Source organism: Lampetra planeri, chromosome 21 (genome assembly GCF_965212315.1).
Source record: "Lampetra planeri chromosome 21, kcLamPlan1.2.h2, whole genome shotgun sequence".
NCBI lineage: Eukaryota > Metazoa > Chordata > Hyperoartia > Petromyzontiformes > Petromyzontidae > Lampetra > Lampetra planeri.
In genome coordinates, this window is record NC_136127.1 from 11,432,265 (window position 1) to 11,450,513 (window position 18,249).

General features: G+C 49.8%; 1 protein-coding gene across 7 annotated transcripts; it reads right to left on the reverse strand.

Moving 5' to 3' along the window:
• Positions 1-2,244: 2,244 nt before the first annotated feature.
• On the reverse strand, positions 2,245-18,188 carry LOC144724681 (islet cell autoantigen 1-like). 7 transcript variants are annotated; one of them, XM_078603997.1, is made up of 15 exons: positions 17,947-18,187; positions 16,822-16,891; positions 16,458-16,497; positions 14,473-14,638; positions 13,178-13,250; positions 12,213-12,336; positions 11,122-11,320; positions 10,060-10,185; positions 8,384-8,482; positions 7,401-7,504; positions 6,830-6,879; positions 5,865-5,939; positions 4,745-5,056; positions 3,077-3,163; positions 2,245-2,791 (listed from the first exon to the last, which is right to left on the reverse strand). In XM_078603997.1, the coding sequence occupies exons 3-15, from the start codon at positions 16,466-16,468 to the stop codon at positions 2,658-2,660; spliced, it is 1,560 nt and encodes a 519-aa protein (XP_078460123.1). In that variant the 5' UTR covers positions 16,469-16,497; positions 16,822-16,891; positions 17,947-18,187; the 3' UTR covers positions 2,245-2,657. The 7 variants fall into 7 exon arrangements, with proteins under 7 accessions (XP_078460123.1, XP_078460120.1, XP_078460126.1 ...); XM_078603994.1 differs by having other exon boundaries at positions 4,745-5,086; XM_078604000.1 differs by lacking the exon at positions 3,077-3,163 and having other exon boundaries at positions 4,745-5,086; positions 17,947-18,188.
• Between the last annotated feature and the right edge of the window lie 61 nt (positions 18,189-18,249).

Genomic DNA, 18,249 nt, shown 5'->3' on the forward strand with positions numbered 1-18,249 from the left:
GCCGCGCTTGCAGGCAGTGAAGCACTTTAAAACCGGGGCGCGTGTCACGCAGTCATTCTGTACGACGGAGAGAAGAATATCGCATAATACCAGAAGGTGAACTACATGTAAATGCATTTTCTTGAGTGGTGTGTCAAGCAGGTGATAAAAACCGGGACTTTTAATGTCCTGGGGTGATAGATTTCCTAGGACAGCAAGCCTCCCCAGGGCAGGTGGCAACCCTGATTTCACTGCATGCACCAAGGAAGCTGGGAAGATTCCCACTGTGGATGACTGGGCAGTTATTTATCCACGATGATTGAGACACTTTCTTTTTGTAAGCGTTCACTGTGCATTCCATATAATAAGATATGGGCTCTTTGGGCGAAGGAACCACCACTTAGGGCAGGGGTGGGAAACGTCCGGCCCGCGAAATCATTTGGTTTTGCCCTGCCAAGGTAACTGCAGGCGGGACTCGAAATTCTATAAATCTAGGAGCAAACCAGGAAAAGCAGTTGCGAGTAGCAACACCATCATCAATACCAGCTAACATCACACACCTCACCAAAGAGAAGCAGTTCCAGCCATCACATTAGGGGCGAGTTAATTAAATGTTTGACCAAATATAACAAGCTAATTTTTAAGTTGATAATTTTGTATGGCCCGCGAATGATGTTATAAATATCCAAATGGCCCTTGGCAGAAAGAATGTTACCCACCCCTGACTTAGGGGAATGATGCTCTTCACGACGTGGTGACGGTCAGCATCGCTGAGCGAACGATTACGCTCAGGCGTTTCAGGAACGGTTTACTATGTCTCGTGCTCTCCGTTGTTAACTTGAGTTTATTTTCGATCTTTGCACTCTCTCGGTCTACTTGTGACGATGGAACAGCCAGTGGCGGCTGGTTGCGTCACAGCGATCAAAATGTCTAGACAGTAGCTGTGACCATTCCTCTCATGCCCTGCGTTTCTCACCGCAGTCAGCGGAATGAACTACCACCCCCAGTATTCGGTCACGTTGAGTAAACCTCCGTATTGACACTCCGTCTCGTCAATGCATGACGGAGTCAGCTACCCCACTTGTAGAATTCGGTCAACGGCTCTGACCTCCATTCCTCACTGCATTTCCCACGGCAGTTAGTGGCGTGGGCCATCACCCTCTCAGTATTCAGTCGGTAACGTTATATATGACTTCCAACTGCTTTGACAACGGTCCCATCTATTACTGCAGTGTGGAGTAAGCTACCACTCCAGGAGTCGGCCAGTCGTCACGTGGAAGAAACCTCCAACTTTGCGCATTGAGATCTACAGATGAGATGCGCCTTGCAAATGTAAATAATTACATTAACTATTTTGACACCGTCTTGTTTAGTACAAAACAAAGTCATTTAAATAAGCAGTATTTATAAATAACGGAAATACATTCCCACTTCATACCGTGGCTGGATATTCTTTTGTTTAAAGAGGACGTGTATAAATTAGCATACACGTACTTATTGCGACAGCTGGTTTAAATACGCATAGCAACGTGCCCCGGCCGGGCTACCACGTGGCGAGCGGCGAATGTTTGCCGGCCTTCGTTTTTGACGACACCGACTGGGCAAGGAACGATTCCTCAATCGTACGCGGTTCCTACACTCGCGATAACACATGCATCAACTCGCGCGTGTGAGAAGCAAATGTTTACGGGTTATGCAAATTGCATGTAAATGATAGGCAAATGTAACACTTTGGCAAACGGACAACACACACGAGACTGAATAAATAATAGATTCTTGAAGTGAACGGTGGTAATGAATCTTGACGATTTGATTTGTTACAAGCCTAATGTTACTGCTTCATCACCTGCAGCTCCACCACACTTGCAGTGAGAATTTGTGACGATGCCTTTTTCACATTCGCAAACACAAACCAGTTTTGGTGCAACCAAATTTGACGGAACCGTACCGTTCATGTAAAACCAGTTTTAAACTATTTCAATCTAAATTTTTTTTGTCTTATTAACAAAAAACGTGCTCGGTAAAAATGGTTGCGTCAATACAATTTATATTCTCTCGTCAATAAGGGCTTGTTTGAAAACATCCTATAGCGAAAGCGAGCGTGTATCATCAGTGCGTTCTACTAATTATATCACAGCGCGGTGCAGTGTGCGCATCTAGCCCAGCGGTGCGCTCTACTGTGGAAGCATGCCGTCTGTCTTCCCTGGAGGCTTTTGACAGAAGCGTTTCCTGCTACCGGCAGCGATTCTATGGAGAACTTGGGGGGGGGGGGGGGGGGGGAGTTCCGTATCCCTCTTAAACCCACTTATTGAGTTTCACAATGAGGGTGTAGGCGGTCTGCCCTTATTGGGTTGTTACCCCCCCCCCCTTATTACTGCTTCCTCCGCACCACCCCCCTCTCCTCTTTGGATCACCAGTCTCCCCCACCGCAGCGCCCTTCTCCCCACCGCAGCGCCCCTCTCCCGACAAGACTCCTGACTACAGGCGCACACACACACAGATCAGTGGGGCCCATCCGTAGAGGCAGAGCCCCGACGCGACTCGGCCTCCCTGCAGGTCAAACCTCGGCTTCGACTTGGGAGCGCCGCCAACAACAAACGGGCGTTCCTGGAAAACGACGTCACGTGGGAAACTCCTGTCGGTGGTTGGGGGTCGGGGGCCGGTGGCCGGCAACGCTCTCATGCATTCATCAGCTCCTGGTCCTCGCTGGTGCGGCCGATGGCGTCCGGATTCTGCAGCGGGTCGAGGTCGGCGAAAAGGTTGAACCACGCCGACATGTCCTTTCCGGGCTTGCCAGCACCGTCCACAACCGCTGCCGGATGGAGAGGGGGGGGACAGCAAAAGTCACCGCACGGGGGACTCGTGCCGATGAGCCGGCGCTCGAGAGGCAGGCCGATGCAGTGGAGTCGGCTGTACCACGAGTCACTAGAACGTCACCAGCACCACGAGTCAGGCAAATATTAACATTATTTAAAATATATTCGACACATTTGGGGGGTTCCTCTGACAGCTAAAATCTGACGGCTGATGACTGACTGCTGATGAGTGACCTGGAGTGAATCGGCGTGTGTTGGATCACCAACCGACATGTGCTTACGTTTGGCTGTGGCATGACCCTGTCCTGTGTGGGCATCGGCCTGGGATGTGGCTGCAAACTGCTTTCTGTTACTTGGAAGGGACCAACCTGGGATACAACGAACACGAGAAACATCATTTTCAGAACAGGAAAGCGGTGGTGCGGTTTTCTAGCATACTGCACTTTGAACCCGTTGAACGCGAGTTTGAGTCCCGACCACCGCTAACATTGGTGGCAAGTGATCATCTGAACTGGTCCTGGCTATCGCACCACGCCGCCCCCCTCCCCATTTCACTAACCCACATTGACCAGCACGGTGAAATGTGGTCAAAGAGCTGACATGACTGATTTGGCATGGGGAGGCTTTCATCCAGCAGTGAATTAACAAAGGTCTGAAAATTATCAATGACTTTTTAAAGCAATATGGTGTGGGGATGCAACAACGATGCACCGGCCCAAGTAGCTACCCTGGGAGATTTGCCTACGGGTGTTGGTAATAAATGTCCAGGTTGCCTCCACGTGCACTGCTCCCATCGTGGCTAGACGCCTGACAAGAGCCTCAGTTGAGGGACAGATCTGTTATGCGTGCCTAAACACAGCACATGAGGCATACGAGTCAATTTTATGTGCACTCGTATGTAAAACGGCTCGAGCAAGACGGCAAGGGAGGGAAGGTAAAGGTGCAACCCCGCAATTACTTATGCCACCGCAGGCCCAAGGGCACTCTCACTCGAGGAAGCGATGGAGGACACTTCCGAGAGGGAGTTTTCACCTCTTCCATGCCGACGTTTCGGAAGGGGTGGGAGCATCCACACTCTACACCACCACATGCTGCCTACCGATTGACTGTGGTGATCCCATTGGTAACGTTCTGACCCACCCCCACTGGACATCTTTGAAAAAGAGCTTCATTGCTCATCTGATTCCTCCAGTACAAATAAATATCCTAATTATGATTCTGACTGCTGGGTTGACAGAGGCGGCAGGGTGGAGGGGGGATTAGATAAAACTCGCACCATTGTTTCAGCTGCTGCTGCCCCTGAAGCATCGAACTAACCGGCGACCTCTGGATTACAAGTTCAGTGCGATACCATCACGTCCACGCAGGGCCGCCTTATTGTGGGGGGGTGCAGGGCCCGGGACAAATCCCACCGTGTGGGGCACCCCCACCCAAACCCCTGACGCCTTCAAACTAAACCAGAAGCATTACGTCTGACACTGTGACATCGAAGCGCAGGGGGCCCACTCCATAAGCGTGGGGCAGAGGTCGCAACCGGGTACCCGATACCCGTACCCTACCCGATACCCGGTTACCCGTAGCCGGCCGGGTACGGGTACCCGTTTGCGACGCTGGTGTGGCCGGGTGCGGGTACGGGTAGGCCGTGAGTCACTGGTGAGTAGCCGTTTGTCACTCATTTCGGGTAGGGTACGGGTACGGGTAGGGAACGGATACCCGTACCCGGCCGGGTATGGGTACGGGTACCCATATGCGACCCTGGTGCGGCCGGGTATGGGTACGGGTAAGGAATCAAAACCCGTTTGCGACCTCTGGCATGGGGGACCCCGGGCAGCCGTCCCGATTCGTCGTACACCCTAGGGACGGCTCTGCGTCCGCGGCAGCATCCCATCCCCCGAGCGTACCACGTCCCTTTCACGAATAGGCCGGTGGGTTCAAGCGTGGAGGCTTACCCGGCCGGGCGGAGCCCTCGTTCCGCGAGCTCATGTCCAGCAGCTGCGACGGGAGGAACCCGCCCACCGTGGGTCCCGGGGCGGGAGGCCCGTCGGGGTTCGAACCTGGGCCTCCGGGCGCCGTCGCAGACAGAGCCGTGGCTCCCGGCCGCTGCTGCTGCTTGGACTGCTGCGGGCAGGTCTCCCCTACTGCACCGTCATCGCCGAACACGTCGTACCACTGCCGGCTGAAGCCCCCTCTCTCCCCCTCCTCGCCCGACGCCCCCGCGTTGAGGATGTCGTTGAGCAGCGACATCACATCCCGTTCGCCGTCTGCCGAGTGACACAGCACGTCGCGGGCCCCTATAGTGACGAACCTCCGATTAGCACGGTCGGCTACATACGGTGCACGAAAGAAGTTCGATACTGTATACTGAAACAAATACAATCAAAGCACTTTCCCGAAAAGTTAGTAAATTCATCGGCTTAAATACTTTCGTTCGCAAGTATTTAAGGCGATGAATTTACATTTGCATATAAGTCCTTTTTGCTCTGGCTTTGGCCTCCAAGCTCTGGGAAATAACCAGTCGATCAATGTGAACGGTTTACAGTTGGCTAAGTGAGCAATAGCAGCACAACTTTATGTTAAAGTTTGGTTCGTATCAGATCATCTTACGAGAGTTCTATTGCCACCCCCAGTTACGGACTGGCAGACAGAGGGACAGGGCTCGTGTTGGTGCTAGGCCCAGAATACTTCGTCCCGGGTTGTGCTGTGGTGCTTCTCTCTCCTCCTGTATTTCCCTGCCATTAACTGCGTCTGAATGAAACACCACCGACAGACCTGTTCTTCACCTGAGGACGGCTGCTTGCGTTGTGGCCGAAACGTCGTGAGAATTATTTTATTATGTTTTATTTTTATTATTTTATTTTTTCCCTTCTACGTGACTTTACCGAAAGAACCAAGAAGACTTCTGCCCTAATATAGTTGTTTGTTGTTGTTGAATGATAATCAAGTGCATTGGTAGCTTGCAGCCCAAGTCTACAACACCTGGAACTGTGAGTCACCGACACGAGCGCTAAGCGGGCTTGGCGCTGCTTAGCTTCCGAGATGCAACGAACGAGCGCCGTGCTCCAGACTCACCGGCGGGAGTGCCAGCCAGAGCGTGGCCCAGGTCGGTGAGATCCAGCGCACCGCCCGAGCCGGTGCCATCGGCCCCTTTGAGAAACGACACGCGGCCCTCAGCACTGGCGCCCATCCTCGACACTCGAGCGCCAGACAGAACCATCAGCTGTCACGGTTAGCTCAGCACATTTAGCACAGCTGTAAACTGCCACACTTTTGGTGTTTAGTTTACTTTCCTTCCCCCCCCGCACCTCCGATTAGCACGGTTGGCTACATAGGGTGAGAAATAAGTTCAACATGCTTACGTCCACATTGTGATCACCTATCACACTCCAGGTCAAAACACTTATCTGTCGGCTTCTTCTCTCACAACATGGCTACGTCGTCGTTTTTTTCTGCCTTAATTTTCCCAATCCCGTCCCCTACTGGACACCTGTGAAAAAGAGCCTCGCAGCTCATCGGATTTCCCCGGGATAAATAAATATTCTGATTCAATCCAATTTTCAGAACAATTTAATTATTCAAACGCCGCTGTGAATGACTTTGGTGACAGCGTCCCCTTCTCTGACTCGCGCGAGTCAGCTCAAGAAGGGAACACAGCCAAGAGGACATCTGTCACAAAGATGGAGATAGTAAGTAGGAGCAAGATGGATTGGTGCATCAGAACTGTGAGATATGTATGCTGCACTTCTTTCGCACCATACGTAGGCAACCATGCTAATCATAGGTGCGAGGCAGTTTGGAAGATGTGCATTTCAATGTGCGATAGTGAGTGGTGGTGACGGTTTGGAGAGGCCATACCTGGTAAAATAAAAATAGATGTTTAGCCTTCAGCAGCGGATATATCGGAGCAGTTTTTATTCTAACAACTTATTTTTGCGAGATGTATAAGGTTTTGTATCAGTGTGTTTGTATGTTTTTCCAGCACACCGCTCACACATTCTGTTTGTAGATAGGACAATGACGCCCGGCGCTTCCCTTACCGTCGGCAGCTGCCTTGCTCATGGAACCGTCTTCTCCCAAACAGATCAACCTGAAACGGCACAAACGTTGGCCTCACCAAACAGTGCAGGATGCAACGTGATTCGAATGTAGTCCCAACCTGGGCCTAACCACCTGAACAAGGTGATTCCGTGTGTAAGAATCTGCATTCACAGGACACCTCTTTGAAATCCTCAGAAACTCAGAGCGCCTTTACATCGCATCTAACCTCAATTATTTCAATGCCCAGCTGTGTGTGCGCGAAAGTTAAATGAGTGTGGGAGTTGGCACAGCTGTGCGCCCAAGGGTAAAATATAACCATAACAGAATTATGGGGCAAGGTGCTGTTAGCGAGCACTGGCACGGCACACGAAGGGGTGGGTGGCCAGCAGCACACCCAGTGGCCAAGTTAACACACCCAACCAGGTGCTCATTTGAGGCCGAGTCGACCTACAAGGAGGCCCAGCGCCCATTCAGATAATCGTCACTGGTGTTGGCCGTGAGCAGGAATCGAACCTCGGGTCGCCGGGTTCGTAGCGTAACCGCTGAACCACTTCACTAAGTGGCACTCACTCATCGTCATCCCCGGTGGCGTCTCGTTGCTCCTCGCCGTCCACTTTCTCCCCCGCTCCCACCGTCTCCTTTGCAGAGTTCTTTCCATGGCCTGGCGCGCCGGGCTGACACGCACACGTGGTGCGGGTTTAAAAGCATTGACGGGGCATTAGCCGGACGCCTCAAGAGGTCAGTGCGCTGAGCTGGCACCGCTGTGATTCTGGGTTTCAATCTTGGCAGCTGCCTGAGGGTTAAACCTTGATCGCAAGTGCAGTCAGCTGATGTTCCCTGCCCCGTCTACAATTACTACACAAAATAATAATTTGGCTACAATTCAGCTCTGGGAATTACGAATATATCAACCCGTTGTGCGTGAAACATCACTCTGTGTGGTAGGGTTGGTGGGAAAGTGCTGCTTCATGCTGTACAGGACCTCAGAGGTAGCTCTGTATTATCCGCTTCTACGGGCTGTTATTTTACTCAAAAAGTTGCACTACTCTATGAGAAATCTGAGTGGATTCTTTGACTCATGACCTGATGCCAAGGGCACAATCGGGATAATCGCGTCTCCGATTAGCGCGGTTGGCTACGTACGCTGCGAAAGAAGTTCAACATATACTCTTAGGTTTTTTCGGTAAAGTCACGTAGGGGAAATAAATAAATAATAAAATATACAATTAAATGTATAGAAATTATAATAGAAATAAAATTATAAATCACGACGTTTCGGAGGCAACACAAGTCTCCGTCATCATTTTTACCTACGTGACTTTACCGAAAAAACCTAAGAGTATGAATTCTTGCAGTCACGAAAGCTTCAAATCTAGAATTAAAGTTCAACACATACATAACATCGGGGTAAAAACACGAGAACATTTTGAAGGGAAAAGTAAAAAACAAGGATAGTTGCCGGGATACCTGCCAAGTGGGGCCAGGCAGCGCTACTCGCCTGGCTGGCGTGGGCGCACGCACGTCGAAGGGGACACTGGCGGTGCAGCGGATACCTTGTCCGTAGCCTTGTACATCGGCTGGTAGTCTTTGTAGCTCTCGTAGATGGCGGCCATTGTTCTGGACGTCTTCTCCCAGAAGTGCAGCAAGGAGGTCTGTCGAGGCCGCAGGAAGACGAGCGTTGAGGGAGACGAAATCAGAATCAGAAAGGGTTTTATTCGCCATGAAAGTTTGCACAGACAAGGAATTTACTATGGCAGGAAGGTGCATACATTCAACACGTAGGAATCTTAAAACTTAAATAAGTGGTATACAGTCTAACTATATTAAAATTACAAAGTCTAACTAATACTAAGGGGCTAAAGTATGTAAAATTGTGAATAAGTGTCCAATATAAAATGTAAACTAGCCGTAATATACAATCTTAAAATACAAATAGGGTAACATGTTGTAAAGATTGCAGTGTAATTTTGTAGATAAAATGTTAAAGTTAGTGTAAAAGTAAACTGATCTCACAGCGCCGCCCGCACGACGGGTGGCTCGACGAAACACTCCCACAACACTCACCTGACCCCCCGTCAGACATTTACCACTCAGCTGACACTCGCCAATCAGTTGGCAACAACTAATCCGACCTTCCTCACCACTCACCAGGTTAAACAATGGAGTGGGAAACCCGCTGAGATTCAACGGGTTCCCATCCCTAGCCAACAGTACACGTCTATCCAATGTACAATTTTGAAACAGGGCTCATGTCACGCACCAAGGCATTGTAAATGATCGGGTTGATAAGCAAGTGCCGTGACAGATAAACCGAACTATAGGGATAAAGAGAAAAACGTTCTCGTAGCGTCAACCTTGTTTGCATTAACTACATATCACACGCTTTGAACGAACTCCTCGTTCCAGATACAAACAAGTATTCTAGATTTGAAGTTTTCGTGACTGCAAGGATTCATACACTTAGGTTTTTTCGGTAAAGTCACGTAGGTAAAAAAAAAGTACAGATAATTTCGTTTTATTATGATTTAAAATTTTATTTCTATTATTAGTTCTATAATTGCAACTTTTATTATTTATTTATTTCCCTACGTGACTTTACCGAAAAAACCTAAGAGTATAAACAAGTATACATACATACATATTAGCAACCTATAAATTAGATATGCACATGGACTGTGAATGTGTTTATTATTATCGCCTGCTTACGGGATTGCTCTTAAAAGCGTAAATGCCGACTCGGTGCTTTGGCATGGTAACAGTGCCGAGCCACACAGCCACCTCACCACTCTGCGGTCAAACGCCATTATCCCCGTGACATGAGGGCTGATACATTATGAATGCCCCAACCCTAAGTGCCTCCGACCTAATCACCCGGCACGAGCCCGATCTCATCGAAGCCGGAGCGATGCTTGAATGAGCACCCACCACGCACATGACAGGTGTTATAGGCTCTGGACTGTTGTTGGCTTGGCGGATGCCAGAGGGTTTGCATTCAACTACTTTGCTGTACTGCACCTGTACGCTCCGGTCACTTATCCTCCGCACCTTCACCAACCTGCAGCGACCGGCGTAGTGACGTGGTGTCAGATCACCCCTCTAACACGAAGGATTGCACCGCTCTGCGAGAGATCCAACTTCGTCCGCGTCTCACGACGCGGCACCGATAGCGCAATCGGGGTAAAATTGCGTCAAAAGACGAGAGAGATTATTTGTGTGCCGCCCCACCCACCTGGTACGTGGCCAGCGTGTGGGACAGCAGGTTGCAGCGGCTGGCGCCCAGCAGGTCAACCTTCTGGCACACGTCATTCTTCAGCTTGTCGAAGCGGCCCTTCGACACCCGCACCTGTGTCTGCACCTGCCTCGCGACACACAAAGACACAGATCTACCGTATGGCCTGTAACAGGCTGTTGGGTTAAGCGCTGTTAGCGAGCACCTACGAAGGCTGGCACGGCACACGAGGGGGTGGGTGGCCAACACCACGCCCGGCCGCCTTTGTCTCCCCAGTGGCGATGTTTACACACCGCACCAGGTACTTATTTGAGGCTGAGTCGACCTAGGGGAGGCCCAGGACCGGTTCAGATAATCGTCACTGGTGTTGGCCGTGAGCAAAAATCGAACTCGGGTCGCCGGGTTTGTAGCGCAGCACGCTAACCGCAATACTATCGCCCCCACTGACACACACAATCACAATTGTCATCGTTCCACGGCATCATCAATCGCCACCACTCATCACCCTTTCATCTCATTGTGGAGTGACATTATTTATTAACCATTCCATTGCCAAATCATCACCATGTAGCTTCCCCAAATCTGGCGGTGAATGGTCTTGGGCTTCCATCCGTTTCTGTCGCTTGTTTCTTCGAACAAATTATTGATCTCGATGCCCAGCACTCGTCTCATCTCGTCACAAAAATTGTTGCCTTCCCTATCACAATATGGTGGCGAGATGTTATCTGCCTCGCCTGGTATGGAGGAGGTTGTGGGTTCGATCCCAAGCCTGACGCCTTTATATGTGGAGTTTGCATGTTCTCCCTGTGGTGGCGTGGATTTCTCTCCGGCTCCTCCGGTTTTTCCCTCCACATTTAGAAACATCCATTTAGAGTGTTTGGTTGCTATAGACTTCCACACAATTGGCCACTTCGTTATGATTTGCGGCCTGGTCGCTTCTGAAAAAGAGCTACATAGCACAGCGGGTCTTACCTGGTAAAAAAAAAAATAACAAATCGTTTGTGAAAAATTTCCCTCCAGCACAACCATCACATCTTGCACCACCACAACTGCGTCCCTCACCTTGCGGAACTTCTCCAGCTGCTTGTAGGTGTCTGGGTCGAGCTCCTGCGACACGTCCTTCATCCAGAGCAGCGCCCCGCGGTACTCGGTGCGCTGCTGCTCCATGCGGTTGATGGTGATGAGCGTGTCGGAGATGGCGCGGTAGCGGAACGTCTCCACCTCCTGGTGCAGTCGCATCAGGGGGTGGTGCAACCCCAGCCTGGGTTCACAACGGGGGGAGGGGAGGGAAACAAAAACAACGGCCAGTGGAGGAAACCGCCGACGGAACGTGATGGACGCGGAGAGGCCCACAGCTTGCTGACCTGCCCAGACTGGACATATGTGAAAACACATTCCTGCGGAGGGAGCTGGTAGGAACGTTGGGTTGCTCGGTCAATGGCCAGGGTCAACGGCGGCGTGGTGTATTCCGCAAATATGGCCGACTGTGAGGGCGGGCACAAGCCGGCGTGAGTAGGTTAAACGTTGAATTTTATAAGGGCACCAAAGGGTGACCAGCCCCTCCCCACCCAGCCCCACGCCACCCACCCCCCACCCAGCCCCACCCTCCCCACCCAGCCCCTCCCCACCCTCCCCACCCAGCCTCTCCCCACAATAGGAGTGCAAAGTAAAGAAAATCATCTCCTTAGTTCTTTCGGTAAAGTCACGTAGAAGGGAAATAATAAAATAATAAAAATTCAACATAATAAAATACAATTCTCACGACGTTTCGGCCACAACGCAAGCAGCCGTCCTCGGGTGAAGAACAGGTCTGTCAGAAAGACAGCGTCTCATTCAATATGAATCCCTGCAGTCACGAAAGCTTTCAATCGAAATCTCAACACGTTTCAAAATTTGGGAGGGAAAAACCAGACGACTCGGAGCATGGGACTTTAAAAGTATTATTATGGCGGGCAACCAGCCGTTAGCACAATGGCTTCCTGTCACCACAAAGGGCCCCCCCCTTGCCATGAGACGAGGTGCCCCCACTCTGCGGGGGAGCGTTGGGGGAGCGTCGGGGGAGCGTCGGGGGAGCGTCGGGGGAGCGTCGGGGGAGCGTCGGGGGAGCGTCGGGGAAGCGTCGGGGGAGCGTGCGAGGCACTCGCGGTGCCCACCTCTGCTGGGAGGAGAAGCACAGAGCCTTCCCCGTGGCCAGCATCATTTTTCCAGCCCTCGTCTGCTCCTGCGATCCCTGGTGCTTCAGAAAGTGTCCCATGTCGTTCTCCTCTTCCGACAGCACTGGAAGGAAACAATTACAAACGCGTCGTCATCAATCCACTGCTGGATGAAGGCCACCCCCCCAAGCCGTTGCCATCTCTCATGGCCCTGCGATGTGCTAATGATGTTCTTTCTTTACCCAGGAAGGCCTCACTGGCTGTCCCCCTTCCCCTTGGTATGTATGTTGAACTTCTTTCACACCGTACATAGCCAAATTTTTACCCTAATATATATGCTTAACATTTTGTAAAGCACTTTGGAATACAATTTAAATTATATACTATATTTATACAATTTTTGTTGTTGTTGTTCATACTTTTTCAGATGGGTCCTACTACAATGTACATCGGCCAATTTTATTAAAGGAGTGTTTGTCACATGGCACCATCCAGGAAGACCCAGAGAAAACGAAAACCCACCATGCATACTCGGGGATAATACCCACAGCTCCGAACACATAGATTCAAAAATCCATAGCTGGACAGTCAGCTCCATACCCCCTCACACCCCAAACCAACACCACCTGATATCCCCCAGCAGTCTCGCATCCCAAGTACTAACCAGGTCCAATGCTGCTTAGCTTATGAGACCTGTCCACAACGTAATCTTGCATGATGTCACGGATGGTACAGAGTGGCACAGGGTCAACAATGGGACAATCGATCAATCAATCTTCATTTGTTTATAAAGTGTACCCGACATCAAAAAAGGCGTTTCATATAGCACTTTACATAAAATACAATTTACATGAATGGCCAAAAACACTGAATATATAAAATATACAAAACAGTGTCAACAACCTAACAACACTCAAACCAGTGGCGTGACCAACAGGGACAGTGAGATATACAACTCGGAGTACCTCCAAGCCGTCTCTGATACAGCTCTATGACTTTGAGAAGCTCCACACACGACCTCTGGACATCCTGGAAGACCTGCAAGAAGAGACGAGCCGATGACCACATTCTAGCGGAGTTGGGGAAAAAAACATCACGGCCAGTCTGGGTGATGCAGTAGTAACAACAACTGCCATTCACCACGAAATGGCGGTGACATCACCACTTTAAGGCCACGTGAAGTGTTGAACGCCTTTTGGCAGGAGGTCACGGGACAACCCCAGGTGCCATGGGATGACTGAGATGACACTCTGATGCACCATCTGTGCCCCCTACTATGCCAACTTGGCAATGTAATAATCCACTCAGCACCTGCACACGATCCAATTTTATCGCTCAATCTCCTTGGTAGATGTTCTGTCGGATGCATACCGTTTTATTTTTAAATCTAGAAAAAGATTTGTGTCCATTTAATTTCATCACCCTCCACTCTGCCAGGCGCCACGTGTCTTGATGTCACTTTGATCAATTTTTATGAAGCCACCTCGATAATCCACTGTTCGCCGCATGCAAAACAAATTGACGTTGCCATTACGCTGCCAGTATTTTAATGACCGTTACAGCTGGACTAATGCCGAAATTCACGTCCATTGGGATGTTTGCCAAGGAATGGTCCGGTTCTGGTATCCATTCAGATTTCTCACGGAGGAGCGCGACCATTCATGTTGGAGAACAGGCCACAGAAGAGGAAGTCACGGAGGGATTCCTCAGAGCCCTTTAAGTCCACACGATAGAGGGCGACGCTTTCCCACCCATCGTCACGTGACAAAGTGATCACATTAATTCCCAGAATCAAATGTCACGCGACGGATTATTTTGCGTGGTTATTGGTGACTGGGCTGAAGACCATCGACTGACTTCACTTGACAAGGCGGTTTAATCACAGGTGGCTGCCTGGATTCCGACCTCGTGTCTCAGCGGTGCGAGCTCAGCACTCTTCACCTCTGAGCCACACGGCCACCTCAATGCCATCAACACTGCACGCAGCGGTGAGGAGGGCGGCACAAATCAGCAGGTCAGGCCCTCCCATGAGGGATACATTTAAAAGACTGAAAGGAGATAGGAAGGAGAGGGAGGAGGTGGCCGTAACTAGGGCAAAATTTCAGCCACGTCTGTTCAAGTTGCCGACCTTGAAAATGTTTCCTCGTCCGGCACATGACACGCAGTATATTTCTCGCAATGGCGGCGGCTATTCTTAGTCGCATATAACTTCCAGTTTCCCTGTAACCTGGCAAAGTGAGGAATTAATACTTGGGCGTACCTCGAGTTTCCTGTCAAGGTCGGAGTCGGATGCCACCACGAACTCATCCTCCTTTTTGCCTGTGACCCGGATGAGCGTCTGCTTGGTCTTCCAGTATTTCTGTTGCACCTTGTTCATCACTGACCTCTCCTCCCAGCGAGGGTCGTACGTCTCCGGAGAATAGCCGCTGTTCCCCAACACGGCAGGGCACCACCACGCACGCACGCCACCACACACACACACACACCTTGCGTCACAACTTCGTATTGTCGAACAACTTTGCATTGCCGAATGCAAAACACATTCCAGAGCCTTACAGCACAACCGCCAAAAGCTACGGAGTTCTTAGGATAAACCATCCATTTTCAAGGATCATTTAAAAACTTTCCAACACGATTTTGTCCTTGTATGTTTTTCATTATCTGTACATAGCCAATGTGTACCGTATGAGCAAAATGTGTTGGCAGATTTGCAAATTGTATTTTTTTCTCTAGTTTGTGTCTCCAAAGGTTGGGGCAAACCCTTTGATCAAAGTGGCCAAATTTCCATGGGGTCCACAGTCCATGTCAACAGTCAGCCACGGGAGATGTTGGCGCACTCGGGGTGTGTCAACAATCGGCAGCAACAGTAGGCATGTGCCATAAAATGATCAAATGCAGAAGTGCTCGTCCACACACGAACGTACAGCCCACACTGAATCTAACACGTAGGCCTTTCGCGACAAATATTGCTCACGACGACGTTTTTTGGGGTAGATTGCGTAAATGTAAACGTGCCGTAAACTCCAACTCCCACAATTGTGGCAAATTGTCTGATGAAAGTGGTTGTACTGACAAGCGAAATGAAGTCCTCAAATTGTAAATGTTGTGGGTTTGCTCTCCAACACACTGGCGTTCTAAAGTAGAAAACGAATTGGCACGTTGTGTTCACGTGACAAATCTTACTAACTTGCTGTGTCGGGTGGAGATGGGCTTACGACGCATTCACATGTAGGCGATCTAACCATGAAAAGCGATATTATGAAGCCCACACTAATGTGCTGTGCCTCAGCCTATCTGGTTTGCTCCTGCTTGCTTGCGATATAAAACGATTCACAATGTTACATTGTTCCGTTCCGAGAGTTAATAAGGGCTTTGACCAATCCTCCTTCGAATCTATCGCATTATAATCCTCCAGGAATATCTTTGTATCCCAATTGTGCCTTGAAGCCATTTTCTCTTCGCCAATTTTGATTATAACGTATCCTACATTGAAGGCAACTGCTTTAAAAAAATGAATTCCACATTGTTTTTCTACTTATGATTTAACATTTTATTGAATACTTCGTTATTTATAAAAAAAAAAATTATAAGGATAATAATACTGTAAACGTTGTCGTTCTTATCGGTCGCTTAAATGCCCCAGCAACTTAAATCACAACCCGTCTCAACCATTCCCCCCGCTGCAGTCGAACCAAGGGGACCCCGAGCGGCAGCTGTCCCTCTGCAACACAACATCTATGCTGCACTGGCTGCGATTTCAGGTCTCTGCTGTTTGTTGTTGTGATCTTGATGCTCTCGTTAACCTGCAAGGATCGTGAAACCAAAGGGAGGACACCCGTATGAGGGTGTCCTCCGTGAGTTACGTTGTCTTACTGGTAGGAACCTCCTGGTTACACCAGCCCACAGGGGATTATAGTGTCTGTCCGTCCGTCGTGCAGGGAGGGGAGGGTGGGGAGGAGCTGGGTGGGGAGGGGCTGGTCACCCCGTGGTGCCCTTATAAAACTCAACGTTTAACCTACTCACGCCGGCTTGTGCCCGCCCTCACAGTCGGGCATATTTGCGGAATACACCACGCCGCCGTTGACCCTGGCCATTGACCAAGCAACCCAACGTTCCTACCAGCTCCCTCCGCAGGAATGTGTTTAATGGATCGTTTTCCATTCTCCTGGTGAAATCCGAGTGTTGCTACGAAGCACGCGATAAATCCGACACAATTAACATGTTCAAACAGAAGTCGGCACTCACTAGTAAGACATCGTTTTCACGAATACGGCAGAGGATCCACCTGGAATTCACAGTTGAACAGGAACACAGCGATAATTCAGAATCAGAATCTTGATTCGGACCGGAGGAAACCGAGAAAGCTATTAAGCTCTTTGTCGCAAATGTCCAGTTATGGGCGGTTCAGCAAAGTTACAACAGCAAACAATACGAAATAAAACTACGATAACAGTACAAGATAGAGGGGGGAAAAATAAGCACGCCACTGACTTTCAATAAAAACGTAAATTTTGAATTATATAATTTAAAGCGTTTATTGGTCAATGTCAGCTCCTTCGCACGAATTGCTTTCACGGCCTACCGCTGTGTACACACTGTGGTTTTGTACCTCTGGGTCTCGGCCTCAATATGTCATCTATGTCTCTGCATGCATCTCCGTCCCATTAACTCAAGGAGCCCTACACAATGTACATAATCGCACACACAATGGACACAACATAGCATAACGTGCACACGACGGTACACAACGCACAATTGTTGTTTTATATGGCATGCACAAATACATCCACAATATACCACAACTACATACACAATATGCAATGACACAGCATAGCTCACCCAATGATCTACATACGATATACACAACGCGCAAAACGACACAATCGTATACACAATCGATATGACCCAAGCCGAAATCTGAAAAAAAACATCACGATAGAAATATGCACACCACAATAAACTACAGTAACACTATACACAGTTATATACAGAATACACAATCAACTAAATATATACAATATAACACAACACTGTATTCGATATGCAATTGATATATAACCGTTAAACACACAATACGCTTTAAAACGCGATAAACAATTACTACGAAGTATACACAATCAACAAGACATAATATCCACAATACAATAGGACAGTACACACTGTTACTGTACAAAGACAAAGGCCCCCCGTGTAGCCTCAACAGACTGTAGGGGCAAGTGCTGTTAGCGAGCACCTATGAAGGCCGGCACGGCGCACGAGGGGGTGGGTGGCCAGTACCACTCCCGGCCGCCTTTGTCTCCCCCAGTGGCGATGTTTACACACCGCACCAGGTAAGCATTTGAGGCTGAGTCGACCTAGGGGAGGCTCAGGACCGGTTCAGATAATCGTCACTGATGTTGGCCATGAGCCTGAATCGAACTCGGGTGGTCGGGTTCGTATCGCAGCGTAGCGCTAACCACTGCACCACCGCTCCGCGTACTGTACCGCATCCACAACACGTCCAATGGGATAGACACCGAACACAATTTACGCAGCCCAATGAAAGCACATTGTGCAATACGTACACACAAATAGACACAATGCAATAGAACTGCATTTCTGCATAGACTCACAATACACAGCACGCTTCAGTGCACCGTATTAGCACACACACACACAAACACACAAAACGTGACAGTCCTAATACACCTAACAAACACAATTAGCCGAAGACGTGAGACACAAAAAAACCCACCACGACAGAAGCGGCAATGAATGTCGATGCCGACACGGGATTGTCTACGGATTGAGCACGAAGGGAGCGCCGTGTTACCGCACGGCGGCGCCTCCCCCCACCCGCTCACCCCTCCTCCCCCTAGCGCATCGCGGCGGCAGCTCCTGATGGTGGCAGCGGACTAAGAGCGGCGAGTCGGCGAGTGAAGGCGTGGATGGTGGTGGTCGTGGTGGTGGTCGTGGTGAGGGTGACGACGTTGAGTGGTTACCATGGAAACGGGCGCGCGCCGCTTCCGCCCGTCAACCCCACAGCCCCCACCTCGCA

Coding starts and splice junctions, on each gene's coding strand:
- LOC144724681 (XM_078603996.1), bottom strand. Junction 13,251..14,472: donor ACCTTGACAGGAAACTCGAG/GTACGCCCAAGT, acceptor CTCTTCTTGCAG/GTCTTCCAGGATGTCCAGAG. Junction 6,880..7,400: donor GCCACCGGGGATGACGATGA/GTGAGTGCCACT, acceptor GTGCCGTTTCAG/GTTGATCTGTTTGGGAGAAG.